General features: G+C 33.5%; 1 protein-coding gene across 5 annotated transcripts in view; it reads left to right on the top strand.

The window, feature by feature from the left end:
- LOC141455834 (breast cancer anti-estrogen resistance protein 3 homolog) overlaps positions 1-18,334 on the top strand; it is a 301,202-nt gene that overhangs the window by 129,305 nt on the left and 153,563 nt on the right. Inside the window, exon 1 of one of the 5 annotated variants that reach the window (XM_074131262.1) lies at positions 1,332-1,464. The exons of the other annotated variants lie outside the window; for them this stretch is intronic. Coding sequence (XP_073987363.1) covers positions 1,422-1,464 — 43 coding nt within the window. The 5' untranslated portion in view covers positions 1,332-1,421. Of the gene's footprint in view, positions 1-1,331; positions 1,465-18,334 lie in introns of those variants that run through there. 5 annotated transcript variants of the gene reach the window in all.

The following is an 18,334-nucleotide window of genomic DNA, read 5'->3' as shown; positions in this document are numbered from 1 at the left end:
ATAAGAGCAACTAACTATCTTCAAAGGGTCTTAAATACATAATTCTTACATTAAAATGTTCAAAAATTATTCACGTAGAGAAATAAATGCCTGCGAATCTATCTTACAACATTTATATTGGCCAAAACAAAGAAAAACCGGAAAGAGTACACATTGAAGGTGAACTAGAGTAATCTTTATCTTATTTTTTCCAATTGAGAGACCTTCAAAATTTCATCTTAACTTAATTTGTAACTATTAACAGACATCTGTGATTCCGTACAAGAGATAAACTTCGCTCGGCTAACTGAGTTGCAGATAGCTATCTCAATGGGAGGCAAAATTACTGTTAAGAATGTAGCAACAAAATTCTTGTTTTTTTTTTTAATTTCTTAACTTATATTTTGGCATTTAAATACTATCTACCAGATCTTACCACTCTGCAGAAAGAACTGGTACCTCAAGATATTGCGTGTTTCAGTTGGAAATATTTTTACGTTTCTCACAAAATGATTAAATATCTAATAACTGATAATTTAGACAGACTACCTCTTTTTAATTTTACATGTAGTTATATCGACATTCATAGCCATCGATATTTTCTATCAACTTTTTGAATTTATTGGCCCTTATTTCTGGTTTCTGGATTTCTCCGCGTGATTATAACTCTTGTTAAAAGATTAAATGAAATTTTGCAAGTTTCTCATGAAGAAACTACATTTCTCATTAAGTTCCGGTCGAACTAAACTATTCGTTTGGTTCTACTACCTCTTAACCACCACATTAAGATGGTCGTGCGGATTTTCGATTGTAAGGTTTCATCAGAAGGATATGTTTCGAGATCCTTGCGAATGGAAATGGTGGGGGATGTGTGAGTGTAAAGCAGTTTGAAAGTTAGTGCGTGCGGCTAGCATAATTCCAAAAGGAGAGTCCAGATTATAGAAAGAACAGAAGATAATGGATTTTGAGTAAATTTTTGGAATATTTTGGTCTACTGAAGGTAGAGACAGTCACAACGTGGCTGTTTTTAAGGACTTTAAAAAAAAAAATTGCATCTAATTTCAAATCAAATTTTCAGTCGCAAGGTGAAATATGAGAAAGACAAGCGAGTGTTACGCACCAAAATTTAATATTTGAAATAGCAATTTAGTACAAAAATTTAAATTTTATTTTTTCTTTTATTTGGGACAAGGAACGATGATAGAAATCTTTTTTTTTTTATTTATGTGTTCCCTTTCTACTTCTTGCTCTTTCTAGCAGAAGGAGAAGGCGCAGCCTTTGTAGCATTGAAGTTCTCCATGTTCATCTACCTCACAACATTATTCAATGATATCATCGCGTGGTTGCTAAGCAATGATTTCATCTCTTAATTTTAACTTATTTGAAAGTATTATTGAATGTTTAAATCTATTACTAAATACTAATGTTACTTTCCATACAAAATGGTAAAACAAAAACGAGGCGGGGCCTTAAAATATTCTAGTGGTGAGCCAATCAATTTAATTATATCGTATGATTTGAATTTAAGAAAAGATTAAAAAAGAAAAAGAAAGTAACAGAAGTGAATACCAAACTTTACGTTTAAAGGTTGTGTCTGTAGATGTCTATGGACCAATTGTTGAAATTTTTCAGCAAGCCTGAACTTTCTAATGTATACATTCTACTATTTATTACCCAAAATTCCTCTGAAAAGTAATAAACATTTTATACATAGGGCGCTTGTAGCGATTACGCTCTAGTATAGAACATGGCTGGAATAATGGAATAAGCAGTTCCCTCAATAGATGCAAATAAGATAAAGGATAAAAGAATGTGCCTTTAGAGAGCGCCAAGTGCGTAACGACAGAAAACAGTACGTTAGAAAGGACTGACTGTCAACCTACTGGCTATTTAAAGTGGTTTTGTAACCGTGGAGAACCTAACCTCTTTGTAGGCTAGCAGAGTGGCAACCAGCCACACAACAGCGTTCGCATATATTGTGCTCTTGTGGGACTAGAGTGACTACTTGAACGGAAGAAAAGTGGACCTCGGTAAAATTGCCAACAATAGAGAAATATTCCATCGTTCCTTTTACAAAGGAATAGCGGAGGCTTTCGTATCAATCGCTTTATCTGGTTACCCGTTTTTTACGATAACATTCTCATCTTCTTCTTCCTTATTCTTCCTTTATCCTTATTAAGAAGGACATTTCTTCTTTAAAAATCACCAAGCACTGTATTGATTATTGTTTCAACAGTTTTTTTTTCTTTTTTTATAACTTATCATAAAAATTAGCTTGTAATATATTATAGTATAAACGTATAACGTTGTTTTACTCGATGTGTGGTCGAAAGAACGAACAGATCTTGAATAATTTGCAATTTAAAAAGCAATTTAGAGATTTTTAACTATTGATTTTGAACTCTCTTGTTAAACAACCCAAATTTACTGCTGATTCCTTGTCAAAGTTTGACAAATCTATTTCCAAAATCCCGTTAAATGAGCCCATTAGCATTAATGTTGATCTTGAAATGAGAGATGGTACTTGAAGATCCTAACTAAACAGAAGATATGCACGTGCTAAAGTAAATACAGGATGTTATTGGGTCTTATCTATTTATTTTTGTAGTTCTTTCACAATTTGTCGGTAGAGAATTGAGTGGACTGGCAAGGAGTCAGGATATGAAGGAAATGAATTCTTGAGCGCTATGTCCTCTCATTTTACATCTTAAAAATATTTTCAAATTTTTTCTTTCCTCAAGAGTTAATATATCTTCTGTAGTAGGGGGTCTTCAACCTATTTCACTTTTAGGAACTTTTTGAGCTCATGGTTTTCTTAAGTAGCAGATAAAATAGTTTATCAAAGCTTTTTTCTACACAGATTCGCAAAATTATTCTTTTATCTTTGTTTAATCTCAATACAAACCTCTTAATAAGACAGTTGTATAGATAATTTCCATTTTACGTGCGTTTTGGCTGAGCAAATAGTGATCACTTGCGGAACCCCTGTCAACGTTCCAGGAAACCCTAGGTTTCAGCTGGACCCAGATTGAAGAACCCCTGCTCTGTAGGAAGGAATATTTTGGTCATAACCCATTGAGGCTCCATTGTTTTTAAACCTTTTAAAAGGATATATGTCATTCAAATAATTAATTTACTTGGAAAAACACTTTTTAATGTTATACATTATCAGTATTGTTATTCTGGGTGTTTGATTTAGCCTTGACATCAAGATAGTATTTGAGGAAAACTATTGTATTTTTCGTATTAGAAACAGTGGAGATTAACTCTATTGATGTATTACTCTAAAAATTTTGATTATACAATTTTGGGAGAGCAAATTTATGATGAAAAGTTTTGGTAATCTACATCATGTGTGCTGCAATAGTCACGAATTTTATAAATGATAAAAATTGATATTTTTTTTAGCTACTATTGATATGGCAGTAATGATGGCAAGGAAATAATGATGAAATTACTCTCTTTTTTTATTTAATCACAGAAGTTAAAAATAAAAAACAAATATTGCTATGGCAACCTTGAGTTAAATAACTCTTTGGGTGGCCTAAAATCTTTAGCCGTCTTTTTTTGGTTTTGTTGCTTTTAATGTACATTTGTACAAAATGGCGAGACTGTCTTGCTATGTGGCTTCAATGCAAAGTAATTCAATGATGTTTTTAATGCACATTAATGTTGGGTTTGATGTTTGCTAGAGGAAGAGCATGAGAAATTAAGAAGCGAGTGGCTTTCTGTTAAGTAGTTTGAGACGTTATTAAACGGCTAGTACCGGTACTGCACAGCATTAATATAATTATTAAATATTACATAGTTTATTGATATAATTGACTCTCTGAGCGGCTCGGAACTTAACCTTAATGTGGCTTATCACCCTCTAACCCCTCAAAAAAATCCCTAAGACCTTCCACAGAACTTAGATCTTCCAGTTTCAACATGTCAAACATCTCTGAGTTGAAAATCTCCCTTCGACAAAACTTCTTTTGTTCAAACGGAAAAATCAAACTGTAACTTTAACCAAAACATTTTTCTTCTTTTTCAAAACAATCAGAACAACAACTGTGTCGTTACCATCCCTCATTTTTGGGAACACTTTTTTAGTAATGTGGTTATAAGTATGGACGATCTAGTGCGAGATCCCTAGTTCGCTTATAACTAATTTTATTTGTAGGAAAAATTTTAATAATAAAGATGGAGAAGCTTCCATCTTCTGTCCACGACATTTAATCTGGAAGTTATCCTGAAAGAGAGGCGATTACTTTAAGAGTGCTGGATGCTGCTCAATTCGTCACCCAAAACCCTCACCAAGATCTGTCCAAACTACCGTTAAAGGCGTCTCAGTCTGGCAACTTAGCTGATCAATCTTCGGTACACCAACACAGTCAGAAAGAAACTTGGGTAGTACCCAGAGTAACTAATTTACAGCAATGAAAGTGGTTTATTCATTCCCAGATATTTACCCCTCAAAAGAGAATCATTTATTTAAGGAAATTTCAGTATTTAGGAAGCAAAACAAGAAATTACAGAGAATAAAAATTACAAAGCTATATTTGGAAACAAGTACCAGACCGGGAAGTATTTGCGTTCATTTTACGCTTTACCGGTACTGAAGTAAACAACTTAATTTCTTTCTTTAATGAAAAAAGATACAACAAGACGTTAATTAAATCTGAATGTTCAATGTTGAAATGATTGATTGCAACTTATAATTAATCATACCTCGTATTAAACAAAAAAAATCCTTGATTATATTTATTCTAACTAGTTTTTAATAAATTTCCCAGCAAGTCTCGCATAATCTTGCTATTTATTTTAATAATAGTAATTCTGATCTTTAACATTTCTAACTAAAATCAGCTGTTTTGCTTTAAACGAACAACACACAGAATGAACAGTACTTTTTACTTGTTTTTTCATTTTAACTTCGAGACTATTCCTTATATTAAACGCTTGAAATACCAACTGGAATCAACTTACTACTTCAATTAGAACCTACTTCTAACTGCTATGTTTGTCATAAAGTTTTTTTTTTTTTTGATGTTGTTCTAACTAAAACTATAACTTGTTCAACATTTAGTTTCGTTATTAGTTGGTAGCATGATCTGGTATTCGTCTAAAAAAGTCGTAATAAAATTCATTTAAAAAAACCTCAAGTAATTTATATTTATTGTAAATGCCAATATTTTTCATATGAACACAATTTTCCTTACTTAGTATAATTCTATCTGCATTATCTGGTGATAAATAAATCTGCTTTTGAATTATCGCAGTCTAATTTTATCGAAGCAAGCCTGTACTGTATCCTAAAAACAGTTTGTACATGTGAATTAAACAATTAAGTTGGATATGTAAGTTTCTCACTGTTTTGCTTTCAACTAATTTTTTTATAATTAAATGTTTCAATATGACTTTTCTGTTTACTTATGCCGATGACACGTCAATCCTCTCTCTCCTCATAAAGACTCGGTCCTTGCCTGTCGTTCCCTTCAATCACATATAGAATCTCTTGAGCTTTGGCTAAAGTAATGGAGAATTAAAATCAATGAAAGCAAGTGTAATTTCATTACATTCTCCCTAAAGCGAACTATTCTTCCACCCGTTTACCTAAACCTCACTCCTCTTCCTACAACAGATTGTGTTAAGTACCTAGGACTCTTCATGGACAAACGCCTAACCTGGCATTCACATACTAGACTTAAACGGAAAGGACAAACCAGATTCAAACTTCTCTCCTAGACTTCTCGTCAAATGATCGAATCTTTCATTAAACAACTGACGATTTATCTACACAATGGTACTCAAACCTGTCAGGACATACGGAGTGGAACTTTGGGATTCAGGCTAAAGCATCTACTCTCCATAAAATCCAATCTTTTGAATCCAAAACACTCCTTCAAATCTCTAATGCTCCTTACTTTGTATCTAACTCTACCTTGCATCGAGATCTTCTTGTTCTCAATGTTTCTGAAGCAGCAAGATCACGCCATGCCTATTCAATGTCTCCTTGCATCCTCACATCCTAACTCTATAGTTTCACAACTTACTGCATTAACAGGAAAACCCCCAAGACGGTTAAAAAGGCCGGTGGCTACTTGATCTTCTTCATGAAGTAAGTGCCCAGTACACAATAGTGAAATGTTCTTCTTTGGATGTTTCCTCCCATTGGGCGAATATTTCCATAATGCTACTCACGTATTTATACTATGTATCAGCTACACTTGTTGCAGAAATTTACGGTAGTTGTTAAAATAAATAATGTTAAAGATCTCAAAAGGAGTATAGAAAGAAATATGCAAATTTTGGAATGTGGGAAGTTTTTGGAATAAATGAATTTTAAAAGAATACTTTATAAATGTCTTTATAATATTGGCCTTTGCTGAATTTGGTGAATAACAGTTGTCTGTCATCGTTTTTGCTTCCTGTTTCTATTTGTAAAAAGGAAGTACTGCAATCGGATATATTTTCTTTTTTGAATGTTCATCACAAATATCAATATGAGTATGAAAAAGTGATTTTCACCAATTGGTGCGTGTGTGTCAGAGTGAGAAAGAGAAAGCGACCTAAAAATTAAAATAAAAAACGCTGAAAATTCAAATTTACCAATTTAAAGTTCCACCAGGATGCGTGTCCAGATTTTTGGTTAAAATCGATCAGTTGGAGAACCACTTTACTAATCGATTAAGTCAGTATTTTGACATTTTATTTAAAAATCGCCTTCTACAATATCCTTCTAACTATATTCAAATTTTCGCTCATCTGAGTGACCTTGCGCACATTATAACTTTCATTGGAATCATTGTTCCAGAAAATCTATTAAACACAGAAAGTAATGGTGCTTCTATTAGAGGACAGCAGGCAGACTTCACTCTAAAGTTCGCTCAGTGTAGTGTACGTTTTACAACTGTAAAACCTGGTAGAAAGAATTAAATGTGTATTTCTTTAGCTCCTTGAGGGTTACAAACAATGGAAACTCGTACACATCTTCAGAATTAGTTTTTTTTTTTTCTTTCAAGACAAACAATAATAGAAATATGTGCACTGTACTTACTGCAAGAATGAGGATATAGCAACATTCTTTGGTAATGCAAATAAAGATTTTTGCGGTCTAATTCGTTCCACAGTGAACATTGTGCACGGCATTGTGGCAATGATAATGGGTCATAACCGCAATCCAGTCTTTTTCTTTCATTTGGCGACATTGTTAGTAAATATCTCTAATGCAGTTAGCTTTCAGGTTTCTCCCCGCTAGTTTTATTGAAACGAAATCTACTCTTGTAGCGACTGTGTTGCACAAATTTAAGAAGTGTAACTTTCCTTTAGCATTGAATCAATGCGACAAAAAAGGCAATAAAAGATAAATTTATACGGAAGCCTGATCTAAATTTGGATTCTTTAATTCTGACAAGTCACGAATGATATCGAGAGTAGTTGTAATATCGATATCTATAACGGTCTCATTAGGATATGCCAGAGAGTAAGAGATCAATTCTTCCATGACAAGAGTCTGGACGCAATCATGAATCAATTCCAAGTCTCTTCCCTGTAATTTTCATGCAGTTTTACGTAACAAAAATTTATTTTTAGTAATACTATTCAAAGCGAGTAATTGAAGTAAAAATATTCATAGTTGGCTGCGAAATTTATAGATAAAAAGACAGGTTGCAATTATATTAAAAGTTATATAGTGCAACCTCGGCCCTGGTTAACCGGGATTCGGATTAACCTGGATCATGTTGAGTCATCATAAGAACACCTCAGATCGGCGCCGAAACAAAAGTTAATTTTCGGTGGCGAAAGGAAAATTTTTTGTCTTCCGATGTAACATAATTGTAGGCGTGGAAGCAACTCTTTTATACCTGATTTTCTTGAAGGGTCATTATGTATGTATGTAAAAATCCAAAATATGGTGCAATTAGTGCTGAATTTCTTGGGATTTACCGCGGTCTTACAAAAGATTCAGTTGCATGAATTGATTGAATTTTTTCACGATAAGAACATTCCAACCAGTGACAAAGTTGTGCTTTTTAAATTGAGTACACTCATCAGAGAGTGGCCGTTTGATAAAAAAAGCAAACAACACTTGAAAAGTATTGTCCTTTTCACTTGAAAAGGACGAAACAGTAATGTATTACTAAGTAATGCTGTGTATTCGGTTTAACCGGGATTTCAGTTTTCCGGGGTGGGTATAGCCGGAGGTCACCCGGTTAATCGAGGTTGTACTGTAATTTGAAGAGACAGCACTACCTCAAGCGGAATATTTGTTAAATATGGTTTGATCTGATAAAGTTGAAGAATTTTTCATTGATTTTATCCTGTATCTGATCGCTTTCGGATCTCCATTCATCATCAAAGGTGTTTTTTTCAGTTCGATGTAGCGAACACTCAAGGGGTACATTTTATCCCTTTGTGACACTACTTTTCATGCTAAACAGAAATCCTCGGAGTGCCACTAATAAATATTTAAGGTCACTATGAATATCCCTTTATAGCCACCCCTCCAGGGCACACTTCAAAATCCTAAACTCCAACATAACTGAAGCATTGTTCAGCGTACAGTCACTATTATTTGTAGATCAGATTAACTACGACGTGCGTCTCCAGCTAGTTGCAATAAAATAGAAGTGATTAACACTGTTAGCCTTAAAGAAGTGTAGTTCCTGAATCCATTGTTTTGTCTAACACCAGTAGATAGTTAAATTAGGTGGTAGATGACGTCACTTCCCACTTGTAAACACTCCAGACTTCAACCAGCTGTACAAATCACTTTACATTCAAAATTCTTTTTTATTTTTTCTGATGACGCAATTTTTATTTAAACTTTTTCTTTTTTTTTAATGTATTTATAAGAAACAATAAATATTGAAGGATTTCATTGCAGAATAAATTAATGTATTAATTCATCACCATGATGTTTAAACCGTTTTATCTTACTGTATTTCTTCTCGCAACTCTGACCTTTTTATCTACCATTATTTCCTTAAGTGTAATCAGAATTTAAATAAACTGTAAGGAAATTGGGACTAGATTTTCCTTTTTCCAGCGGGAGAAAACATTGATTAAATAGCTACAAGTTATCTCTCTCCCCTAAAACCCTTATCTTAACTGGAGGATTTTATTTCTTGGTCTTTCAAGTCTAATATGCAGTCGAACCTCTCAATAACGGACACTGGCGGGAGAAAGCAAAGTGGCCGCTGTTTGGAGGTGGCCGTTAGAAGGAGCAAGTTTCATAATGAAAAAATATGGGTTTTTTTTCCAAACATCTATTTGAAAATTGTTTATTATTAATAGATTTAAAAAAAGTACATAATTGCATAATTATTTAGCTATATGATAAGCATCGATTTTTTGTCGGTGGCTCGATTTGGTTTTTGCAAAATCATTCCAACATATTTATCTTCTCTTCTAGAGTTAACCGCTATCGTTTGAGAGACATATCGGAAAAAATAATATTGTTCGTCCAAAGTTATATTGAAAAATGATTAAAATGGTACAAGATGTATGGAGCTTATATAGAAAACTTTAGGAAAAACTTGAGAGGGGATAATTATTTTTAAGAACTTTTAATAATAAGGTCGTTGGTGGGAGGTGAAACATATAATCCGTTCCACAAAATCAATGTCCGCAGTCGCTACGTAGAGTGACCGTTAGAGGGAGAGGTTCTTTTATACAGACAAGTGTATAGGGGTAAAACGAGGAAATCCAAAAAAACTGTCTGTAAATGGAGGTGGCCGCTAGTGAAAGTGCTCTTTATGGGAGGCTCGACTGTATATAATTTCTGTATTTGGTACAGGTTTTTCACGAAAGTAAGTGCATTCCTGCATTCTATTGTACACTGAGCATGTAGGAAAATATCACTAAGTAACGCTTCCCTTCCGGAATGTATGAGTTCAATTTTAAGGTTTAAAGAAATAGGTCCTACCCGTTTCATTTTTGATTGGTTTTTGAAAAATTCTTTTATTTAAAATTGCCTGATTGATTACAGCATAACAGTTAGCAAACAATGTTAAACGCAAATCGCCGGCGTAGTGAATTTTAAAATATTTAGAAATCTAATCTGAAAAGTTGCTCATCAGGTTAAAGGATTATCGTCTTATATATCAAATATCATCCTTACTACCGGAAGCCATAAATGACAACCCAGCAGAATAACTAGCTTAAGCTTCCGGCAATTTCGCCTACTGTTCCCACGCTTGCACAGAAAGTGGGCTATACTACACTCAATTTTTCTTTTCTTTGCAAAACCTACTGCCCTTATAATAAGTATTTCCGGGAAATTTATACATAGAAAATTTAGCACCATCGTCTTAATTTCTTGATATAACTGAAGTGGAAGTAATAAAATTTTAATCTCTTTTCACCATAAATAAAAACAATGAATGCCTGATGATCTGTGTAAGAATCATTTTTAGAATAACAAAATACCGTACGTAATACGTAATGAAATGACCCTTCAAACGTAACAAAATATCGGCAAGTAACAGTATCACGATAATAACACCAGCAGACCTTGATCTTTACCGTACTAGATCGGCGATAGACTTGCCAACGTTAGATAGGTGAAAGTCTGAATTGCATTCTCGGTGCCCCTGTAGTGCAACGCCATCCTTGTTGATCAGAATTTAGTCATAAAAGATTGTCCAATCAATATTCGACTTTTTTTTCTTTTTTTTTTTTTTTGTTTGAACTTTTAAATCTAACATCTACATTCTACATAAATAAGTTCTGACTGAGTTAATGTCGGCTATTGTAACGGCTCAACAGTTTACAGAATATATTTTTATATGATGGTTGAATAACATTTTCTTAGTTATTAAACTTAAATTATTAAAAAGTTGCAGTTACTTTTTATTTTTAATATTCTTCGAAATTAAAAGGAACTTAGTGCATCAGTTTTGAATATTCACAATATATATTTTTTCCAAAAATTCAGATTTTTTTGGGCTAATGTTCAGTTTACTATCACCACTACAGTTTACAAAATCCACATTTCGTGCTGTCATCACGATATCAATATCGTTTTAGCATTAACTGTTTGACTGGTATTTTCAATCATTGTTTCAATTGAATAGAAGTCTAAAATAGTGGAATAAATTCTATTAGAAGACAATCCACTCTAGAAAATTTACCAAGACATTGGTGCTCCTTGCAAACTTTGAAAGGCGAGTAATCCAGTGATTAATTATAGGTATTTCGCTGAAATTGTGGACACCTTATCGTATGGTCTCCAAGTTTGCCCGATCTGAATCCTCCTCTTTTTTACCTTTAGGATCACTTTGAAGCAGTTGGTACACACTGTTGAAATAAGCGTACACGAATGTGAATACCCGGAAGTGAGATGGATGATGCCAATCGAATTCCCAACAATGATGTGATTGAAAATTATTTTCTGTTATGATTTGTTGATGTCAAGCTTTTATAAAATTTCAAGAAGCTCTTTTTGTATAATATTTATGCTTTATCAATTACGCTGAAGCAAAAAGAGACAATTGCTAAAGATTTGGTTTTGTTTTACATCAGTAAATAGAAATAAATCTAGGTTATAATAAGATTTTGAGCAGTAATTGACCCAAATAGGATCTATTATATCATTTTTTTCTACTTCAGCAAGTTCCCAAAGTATTTTTACATTTGCTGTGAGAACATGCTTGTAATGATTGTGGTCCCGTTTCCTATCACTCCAAATTAGTAGCTGACAGTTTTTACGACTTGGTTAATTTTTTGAAATTGTGTTTTTACCGAAAATACCGGAAATCAGAGCCCCTGTACTGGGACAAATGTTTTCAGCGGATGGTGTGTGCATAGAATGTCTTTAAAAAAAAGGAAAAAATAAGATATGTGGGCGAAGTTAACACGTTAATAGTAAAGCATGTTACGTAACAGATAAAATAGAAGACTGACAATCTGGCAGCACTAAATAATATTTAGTCAGAACAAAAAATTACAAATACTGACACTACTGCCAACTAGTTAACTTTGTTAATATAATTCCGCCCAGTTTATTTTTGTTCTCTTTGTTCTTTAATTCTAAATTCTTTGTTCATTATTACTTCATAGGCATGTATAATTATGTCCCTTAGTATTAATAGAACTGTTTGCTACGCATTCCTCTTGTAATTTTATTGGACAAGTTTTTGTTTTTTTGTAGTGTGAGTAATTTTCAAAGAATGAAATCTACCAATCCGGAACGTGGTTATTTACCTTTAATATTTATTTAAACATTCCCAAATTTTGAAATTACTAAACAAAAGTGTTTGCATTTATTGTTATTATTTTTAAACTTAGGCGGAACAACATCTGTGGTCAATGGCTTCTGGAACCTTTTTGTTAAAGACAATACTGTCTTTACCGGAAGTGAAAAGTGAGCTGTAAGAATCTTTTTACAAAAGGAAAAAGTTGGAAGCTTTTTGCGATTTTTCCTTTTTTTAAGGCAGAGTGATCACGTAAACAGTCCTAAAGATAAAGGGCTCAGAGAACCTTAACAAGGTTATTTTCCGATGAATACTCGATATCGAAATCTTGACTCGAATAGCAATACCTTCCTAGAGAGTAAAATGATAGATTAGAATCTAGAAATTAGGTCAATTTAATCAGTATTTTTTTAAAAAAAAATATGCTACAACTCCAAAATTGCATTGAACTTAATTAACTAGAGAGGAGAAGACTCTGCTTCAACTTGGGCTGTTCTAGTATGATTTATGTTAGGAGGGGAGAAGGAACGTCACTCGTCGTCCAGAGTCTAATTAAGTGTTTGGATTTAAAATTTGCCTATACACCTATTCAATTTTATTTTTAAATATTTTTCTAGAATACTTAATTTTAGAGGGATTCTTGGAGTGTGATGTAGTTAAGTTCTTTACTAAATTTCAGTATATTGTACAGTTCTATGCAATATTTATGAGTATAATATCTAACCCAAATTTGAATTGGAAGAATATCAGTCTACCTGTATTGTGTACGGATAGCTTTTACGAGTTATTAGTAGATAATTTCAAAAAAATGTAGCCTACAACAGCTTTATAAAGTGCAACTAAATGTTTAGCACAATTCAATGATAAAAGAAAGTTTCTCAATCAATAAGCCATTAGTGCAAAAAAAGTGAGGATTCACACCAAATTTTTTATGTTATTTTACTCGAAATACCAACTGTAGCTCGAAATACCAACTGTATAAATACCTACGATACATGACGTAGTACCTAAGCAAAGTTTTCTAATGGCGTATTACGAAAACACTTTTGTTTTTCTTCTTTGTAATTTAATTATCCAATTTAATCTCGCGTTAATCAGTTCTACCGTAGATGGAGTTAATTTTAGGGATTTCATGAAGTGTAGCTCCCAGCGTCCTTCAGTCAAATATTCATAATCCCGATTAAACAACTGAAAACTATAAAAATTAAATTTACTGACCTCTAATAACAAGAAGATAATTAAATTTCATGTACCAAGTACAGATGTTTGGTAATTCAAACAATCTAATAATTTACACAAGAGACGTTTATTAATTAAGCTATACTCGTATTTACTGAGCAAACAGCTGCTAGCAACATTTGCACTATCTGCTGCCATTTCTCTTTCACTGCATTATTCACCCGCAGTAATTTTGAATCGTTGATATTGTTATTAAAGTTAAAGGTAAATAAAGATAGATGAGTGATTTTGTTAGGGGGGAAGATGGTTCTTACAGTTCGGAAGAGGTAGCATTGTGATCGAATGAAATTTTTGGAGGTTAAGGTTTGGTTTTCACACATACTAAATTACAGGATTCTGCGTGCAGGAAAATGGAGGTCTCCCGCAAGCTCTTTCCTCAGTCTAAGAGGAATTACACCATCTTAAGACCCTAAAATCGCATAAGATAAAAAATGGTTCGCCGTTTGGAAACTTCATCGAACATTCTTGAATACTAACGAACAAGATTCATTAGTTCACAAGAACATTTCTGTTAGTGAGAGAATAAAGAGTTGGTTGTATATTTGTACTAAATAAATAATTTTTACTGCCAAAATTAAATATATAAACTACTAATATGCAGAAATATGTAATTAAACTTCAACTTAATGATACATATTATCAAAAAGAAATATTAAATACTCTACTAACAGAAAAATATAATTAGATTATAATAATCGCACATTTCATTGGTTTACTTTTAAAAAACATTAAGGAGACAAGTGCAATAAAACGTAAAATGTTCATTTTTAATGCATTTTTTATTATTGAATGCATTTAGTTGTTCTTTATGTCAGGTTAGTGGATCGTTATTTTTAATAAAATGTTTGCCAAAGTAGACTCATTCAATCGTTAATTTTTTTGTTTTTTAATTTAAACTTGCTCATCAAACTTTATCCATCAAAGGAGAAAAACAGAACAAGAAAAGGTGAGAAAAAAACGAAAATTTTGCCTAGAATTGGCACATCTTAATCCTGATACAAGCATCAAGGGTGTACATGATGCCAAAATAGATTATATAAACAAACAGGAGTTCTCCAACAATGCCCTCGTACAGGCCTACTTAAAGCTTCACTTTTCAAAGTAGGATACTACTGTCTTAACAATGAATAAAATGTTATTTATATATATGGCCTAGGTAGAGGGATTCACATCAAATTTCTACAAATGCAATCGTACCAAATTGAGCTGATCACAAAAATTTGTAATTCTGTTTGTTAAAAGGCAAAGAATTGCGTAAAATAATGGTCATAAAACAATTTTATCCCCTTTCTCAACGTTATCTTTGTTTCACCCCTTTGTTAATATCCATTAAACAACATTAATTTAATAAAGAGCGAAATAAATAAATAAAGACTGGGTGAAGATACCAAAATTATGATAAAAACACTTTTAACATTGAATCATACACTAACCTTAATGAAAAGGGAGTCTTTGGTCATATACTGCTGTTATCCTGCAAACAATCCCTCCATGTGCGGGGGGACCGATGCCAGTTGTAAAGTGGCGATAAGGGAGCTGATGCTTAGGGCGCTTCCCTAAATAAGGGCGTTCGGAGGTTGCCCAGTCTGCAGCCGAAGGGCTTTCTTTTTTCCTTTTCACCACAATTAGCAAATTGGCAACAACATTCTGTATTCCTTTGTCCGGGAAGTATGCCCGACAGTCCTATTAACTTATTACTGCGCCCGATATTCACATCTTGTTGAGAGTCTACCTTACAACACTGCCATACTATACCCGCTGTAGCTTTTTAATCTGAATCATCTTTGCAGAAGGCGCCATTGTTTGTAAATTAATTGAATGCGGTTTTATCTTCCGTAATTTCAATAATTAAAAAAATTAATTCATAAATAAACTAGATCTACTTCACAATATTGACAAATATCTGCTATAAATTTCATATTGAGTCAACTGTGCATCATTTACACATATTTACAAATTACAAGTATTTCGGCACGAATTTGGTGGGGACATCACTGTCAAGCGGTTGGGCTCACTTAGTTGCTTTTTAAATAATAAGAGCAAGCTAGGCATTGTTTGTGACATCTTAAAAAGTAATTTTAATTAAGAAAAAAAACATTTATTAATAATTAAATAAATTAAAATATGACCAATTTGTTGTTTCCTTACTCATTCTTTATATTTCTGTGGTTTAGTTCTTTTCTACTTTTACAACCTGCAACATAAAACCAAGTTACGGCTTCCTTTTCAGCTGGCCAACTTGTTATTTTCTTAAGTCTTCTTCACCAGAGAAAGTGGTTAATCAACAATTCTTACTAGCTGTACAACAATCAAGTACCCTGTAGTAGGCCTCACGCAGTGTTACATTCTGTAGTGGCCTGCCAGCTCAGAGTTAGCTCAGAGAAGGCAAAAATAGAGGTCAACACTGACAAGTGTTATGTCTTAAAAGTTGATTGGTTAAAGGATTTTTTTTGGTGTGTTTGTGTGTTAGTTGATGGCAGTGGTTAGTATAGACGGCCACCGGCTCCTGGCGAATAGCTTTACTCGAAAGCATAATTTGTGTGTGCCTCTAATTTGTGGTTGTGTTACCGCTACTTGTATTCTTCGCCTCGGACTGTTATCTTTTGGATAACCTACATTTAGCCTATTTGCCTAGAACCGCTAAGAAAACATGTTTATTATTAGAAATTTCTTCGTGTTCGATATGTTTAATTTTGTTAGGAATAATATTGTAGTCAGTATCAAAACACTTACAAGATTATGTTTTCAAAGTATATAAATTTCGAAATACCCTGTTCATGTTGCATAATTAAATATAGAAATAATTAAATGATTGCTAACAATTTTTCCGGCCATCCCTTCCAGTCACTGTTAGGCTAGACAAGTAAACAGATTATCTGTTTTGCAGTTCCGTCGGATTGGAACTATGCCGTGTGTCCGGACAGATTTGTTCTGCTTTATTCTTTTATATAGGACATCATCGGCTCATAAAACATCTCAAGTGTGATCACAGAATGGATTGGACACACTTCTTTGCAGATTGTGTCAGTTAGAGAGAAACCTCATATTTCTGATTTTGCGTCTTCTTGCTTTTTTTCTGAAGACTTAAATTCTAGTTTAAAACGATAAAATGACATTCGTGACTTGTTTTAAATCTCTATGGGAAAGATCTATTTCACTACAGAAGACGTCTGCCTCTGTTCTCCAACTCTTCACCCTCATTATACTGGGAATCATATGTGCCTCCAATGAGGTTGGGAGATATGTCTGTAGCTGGGAAGGGTTTGTAGCTAATTCTCACTCTGTCTCTTTCTAACCTCCCTACCTACCCCATGGCGCTACAGCTCTACAAGGAACTGGGCCTCCTCCACTACTTTTTTGCCATTCGGCTTTGTCGTAGGCGTACCTCCGCCATCTTCTGGCACCCATACCTCTGGATGGTGTGGAGAAAACCATCTAACCATCTCATACGAGGCCTCCCTCTGTTACATCTTCCTCCAGGCTTTTCCTCCATAAGTTTCCTTGGAATTCGGTTTTGAGGGCATTTTTTTCGACATGTCTAAGCCACCTTAACTGGTTCTTTCTTACAAAAGATCTGGTTCCTCGAAACTCTGTCGAAGCTTTTCATTTTACTAATTCTTCAGCGCTCACAATCTCTTTCTAAACCAACATCTTATCGCCCTTTCCAAAGCCCTTCAAACCTCTAAATCAAAGTATGGCCAATTGTCCTCAAATTATATTACATCAATGATTCACTGTTCCTTCTATAGAACACACATTTCAAACGGAAGTTTTGCATTTGACACGTTTCTTACGAGAAAAAAAATGTAATAAAAAAAACACTTCCTGACCACCCAAAACTCTTTTTAAACGATGTCTCGTTCCTTTGGAAGTACATTATTCGCGGCGGCAATTTTAAGTTACATTTTGATGAACCGACCTAAACGGAAGTGGCGCCATAATGCCTCCTGAATTCATTAACAAAGTCACATGTTATAATGAGTGAATAAAAAAAAAAAAAAAACTACAGGTGGCACTGTCTTTCTGTTTGTTTTTATTACCCAAGAGAGGAAGCGATCCCGGGGAGCTGTGGTGACGCCCTTTTGCTTAATGAGTGTTGACGTCATAAATACTAAGTAAATATTAGCAACCTTTCTTCGTCTGGTCCCTACTACTTCATCAACTGGATAATCCTGGGTCCCCGGTTGAGTTTTATATTCTGTAAACTCCACTCACTAGTATTACTTTCCTGTCTTTTGTTCCCATTATTCTTCTTTTTTTTCATTATAACTTTTTAGAATAAAAGCGTTATGGTTGTCAAGAATCTTTTAAGTCAACTAATATAGAGTCTTTTCAGATTAATATTGTAATATTCTCATTTTTTAAAAAGTTGTTTCCTTTTATTGTCGGTAATATACATATATAATGTGGTGAAACTTAGATTCCTACATAATATTAATGTAGTAAAAAATTTAAAGTTAAAAAAAAGAGCCAACTTTATTAATAAATTTGCATATCAGGTTTTGGTACTTGTTAAAATTGATATTCTAAGTACCCCGTAAACATCACTTTCATTTCTATAGCATTTAACAAAAACTGTTTTGTAATGTTAAAGGGAATGATGAAGGCATCAGGAAAACTTTATTCCCTTGAACCCAAAGAACACCTAATGTCTTAAGTTTGTGCTTTAGAATGCTAAATTCGCAGTAAAATAATCGGTTTGTGCGTTTCGGTCAATCTAACGGATTTCTTAATAACACTTTCGCTAATGGAGTTTTTTTCTCTTAAATAATAAAATATATTACATGATTAAGGTGTAACTACCATATCGTGGTGTCTTGGTCAGAAGCTTCTTCCTTCCTAACTAGATGCAACAAATGAAATGTTGCTTTATGCGAAGCCTAAGTCCGCTCTGTTAAGTCCTTTTTCCTTAAACATTCCCTACATCAAGCAGG

Source organism: Rhodnius prolixus, unplaced genomic scaffold, assembly GCF_049639745.1.
Source record: "Rhodnius prolixus isolate KJV_2025 unplaced genomic scaffold, Rpr scaffold_4, whole genome shotgun sequence".
Lineage (NCBI taxonomy): Eukaryota > Metazoa > Arthropoda > Insecta > Hemiptera > Reduviidae > Rhodnius > Rhodnius prolixus.
The sequence above is the reverse complement of the archived record's forward strand: the minus strand, read 5'-3'. Positions and strand labels throughout refer to the sequence as shown.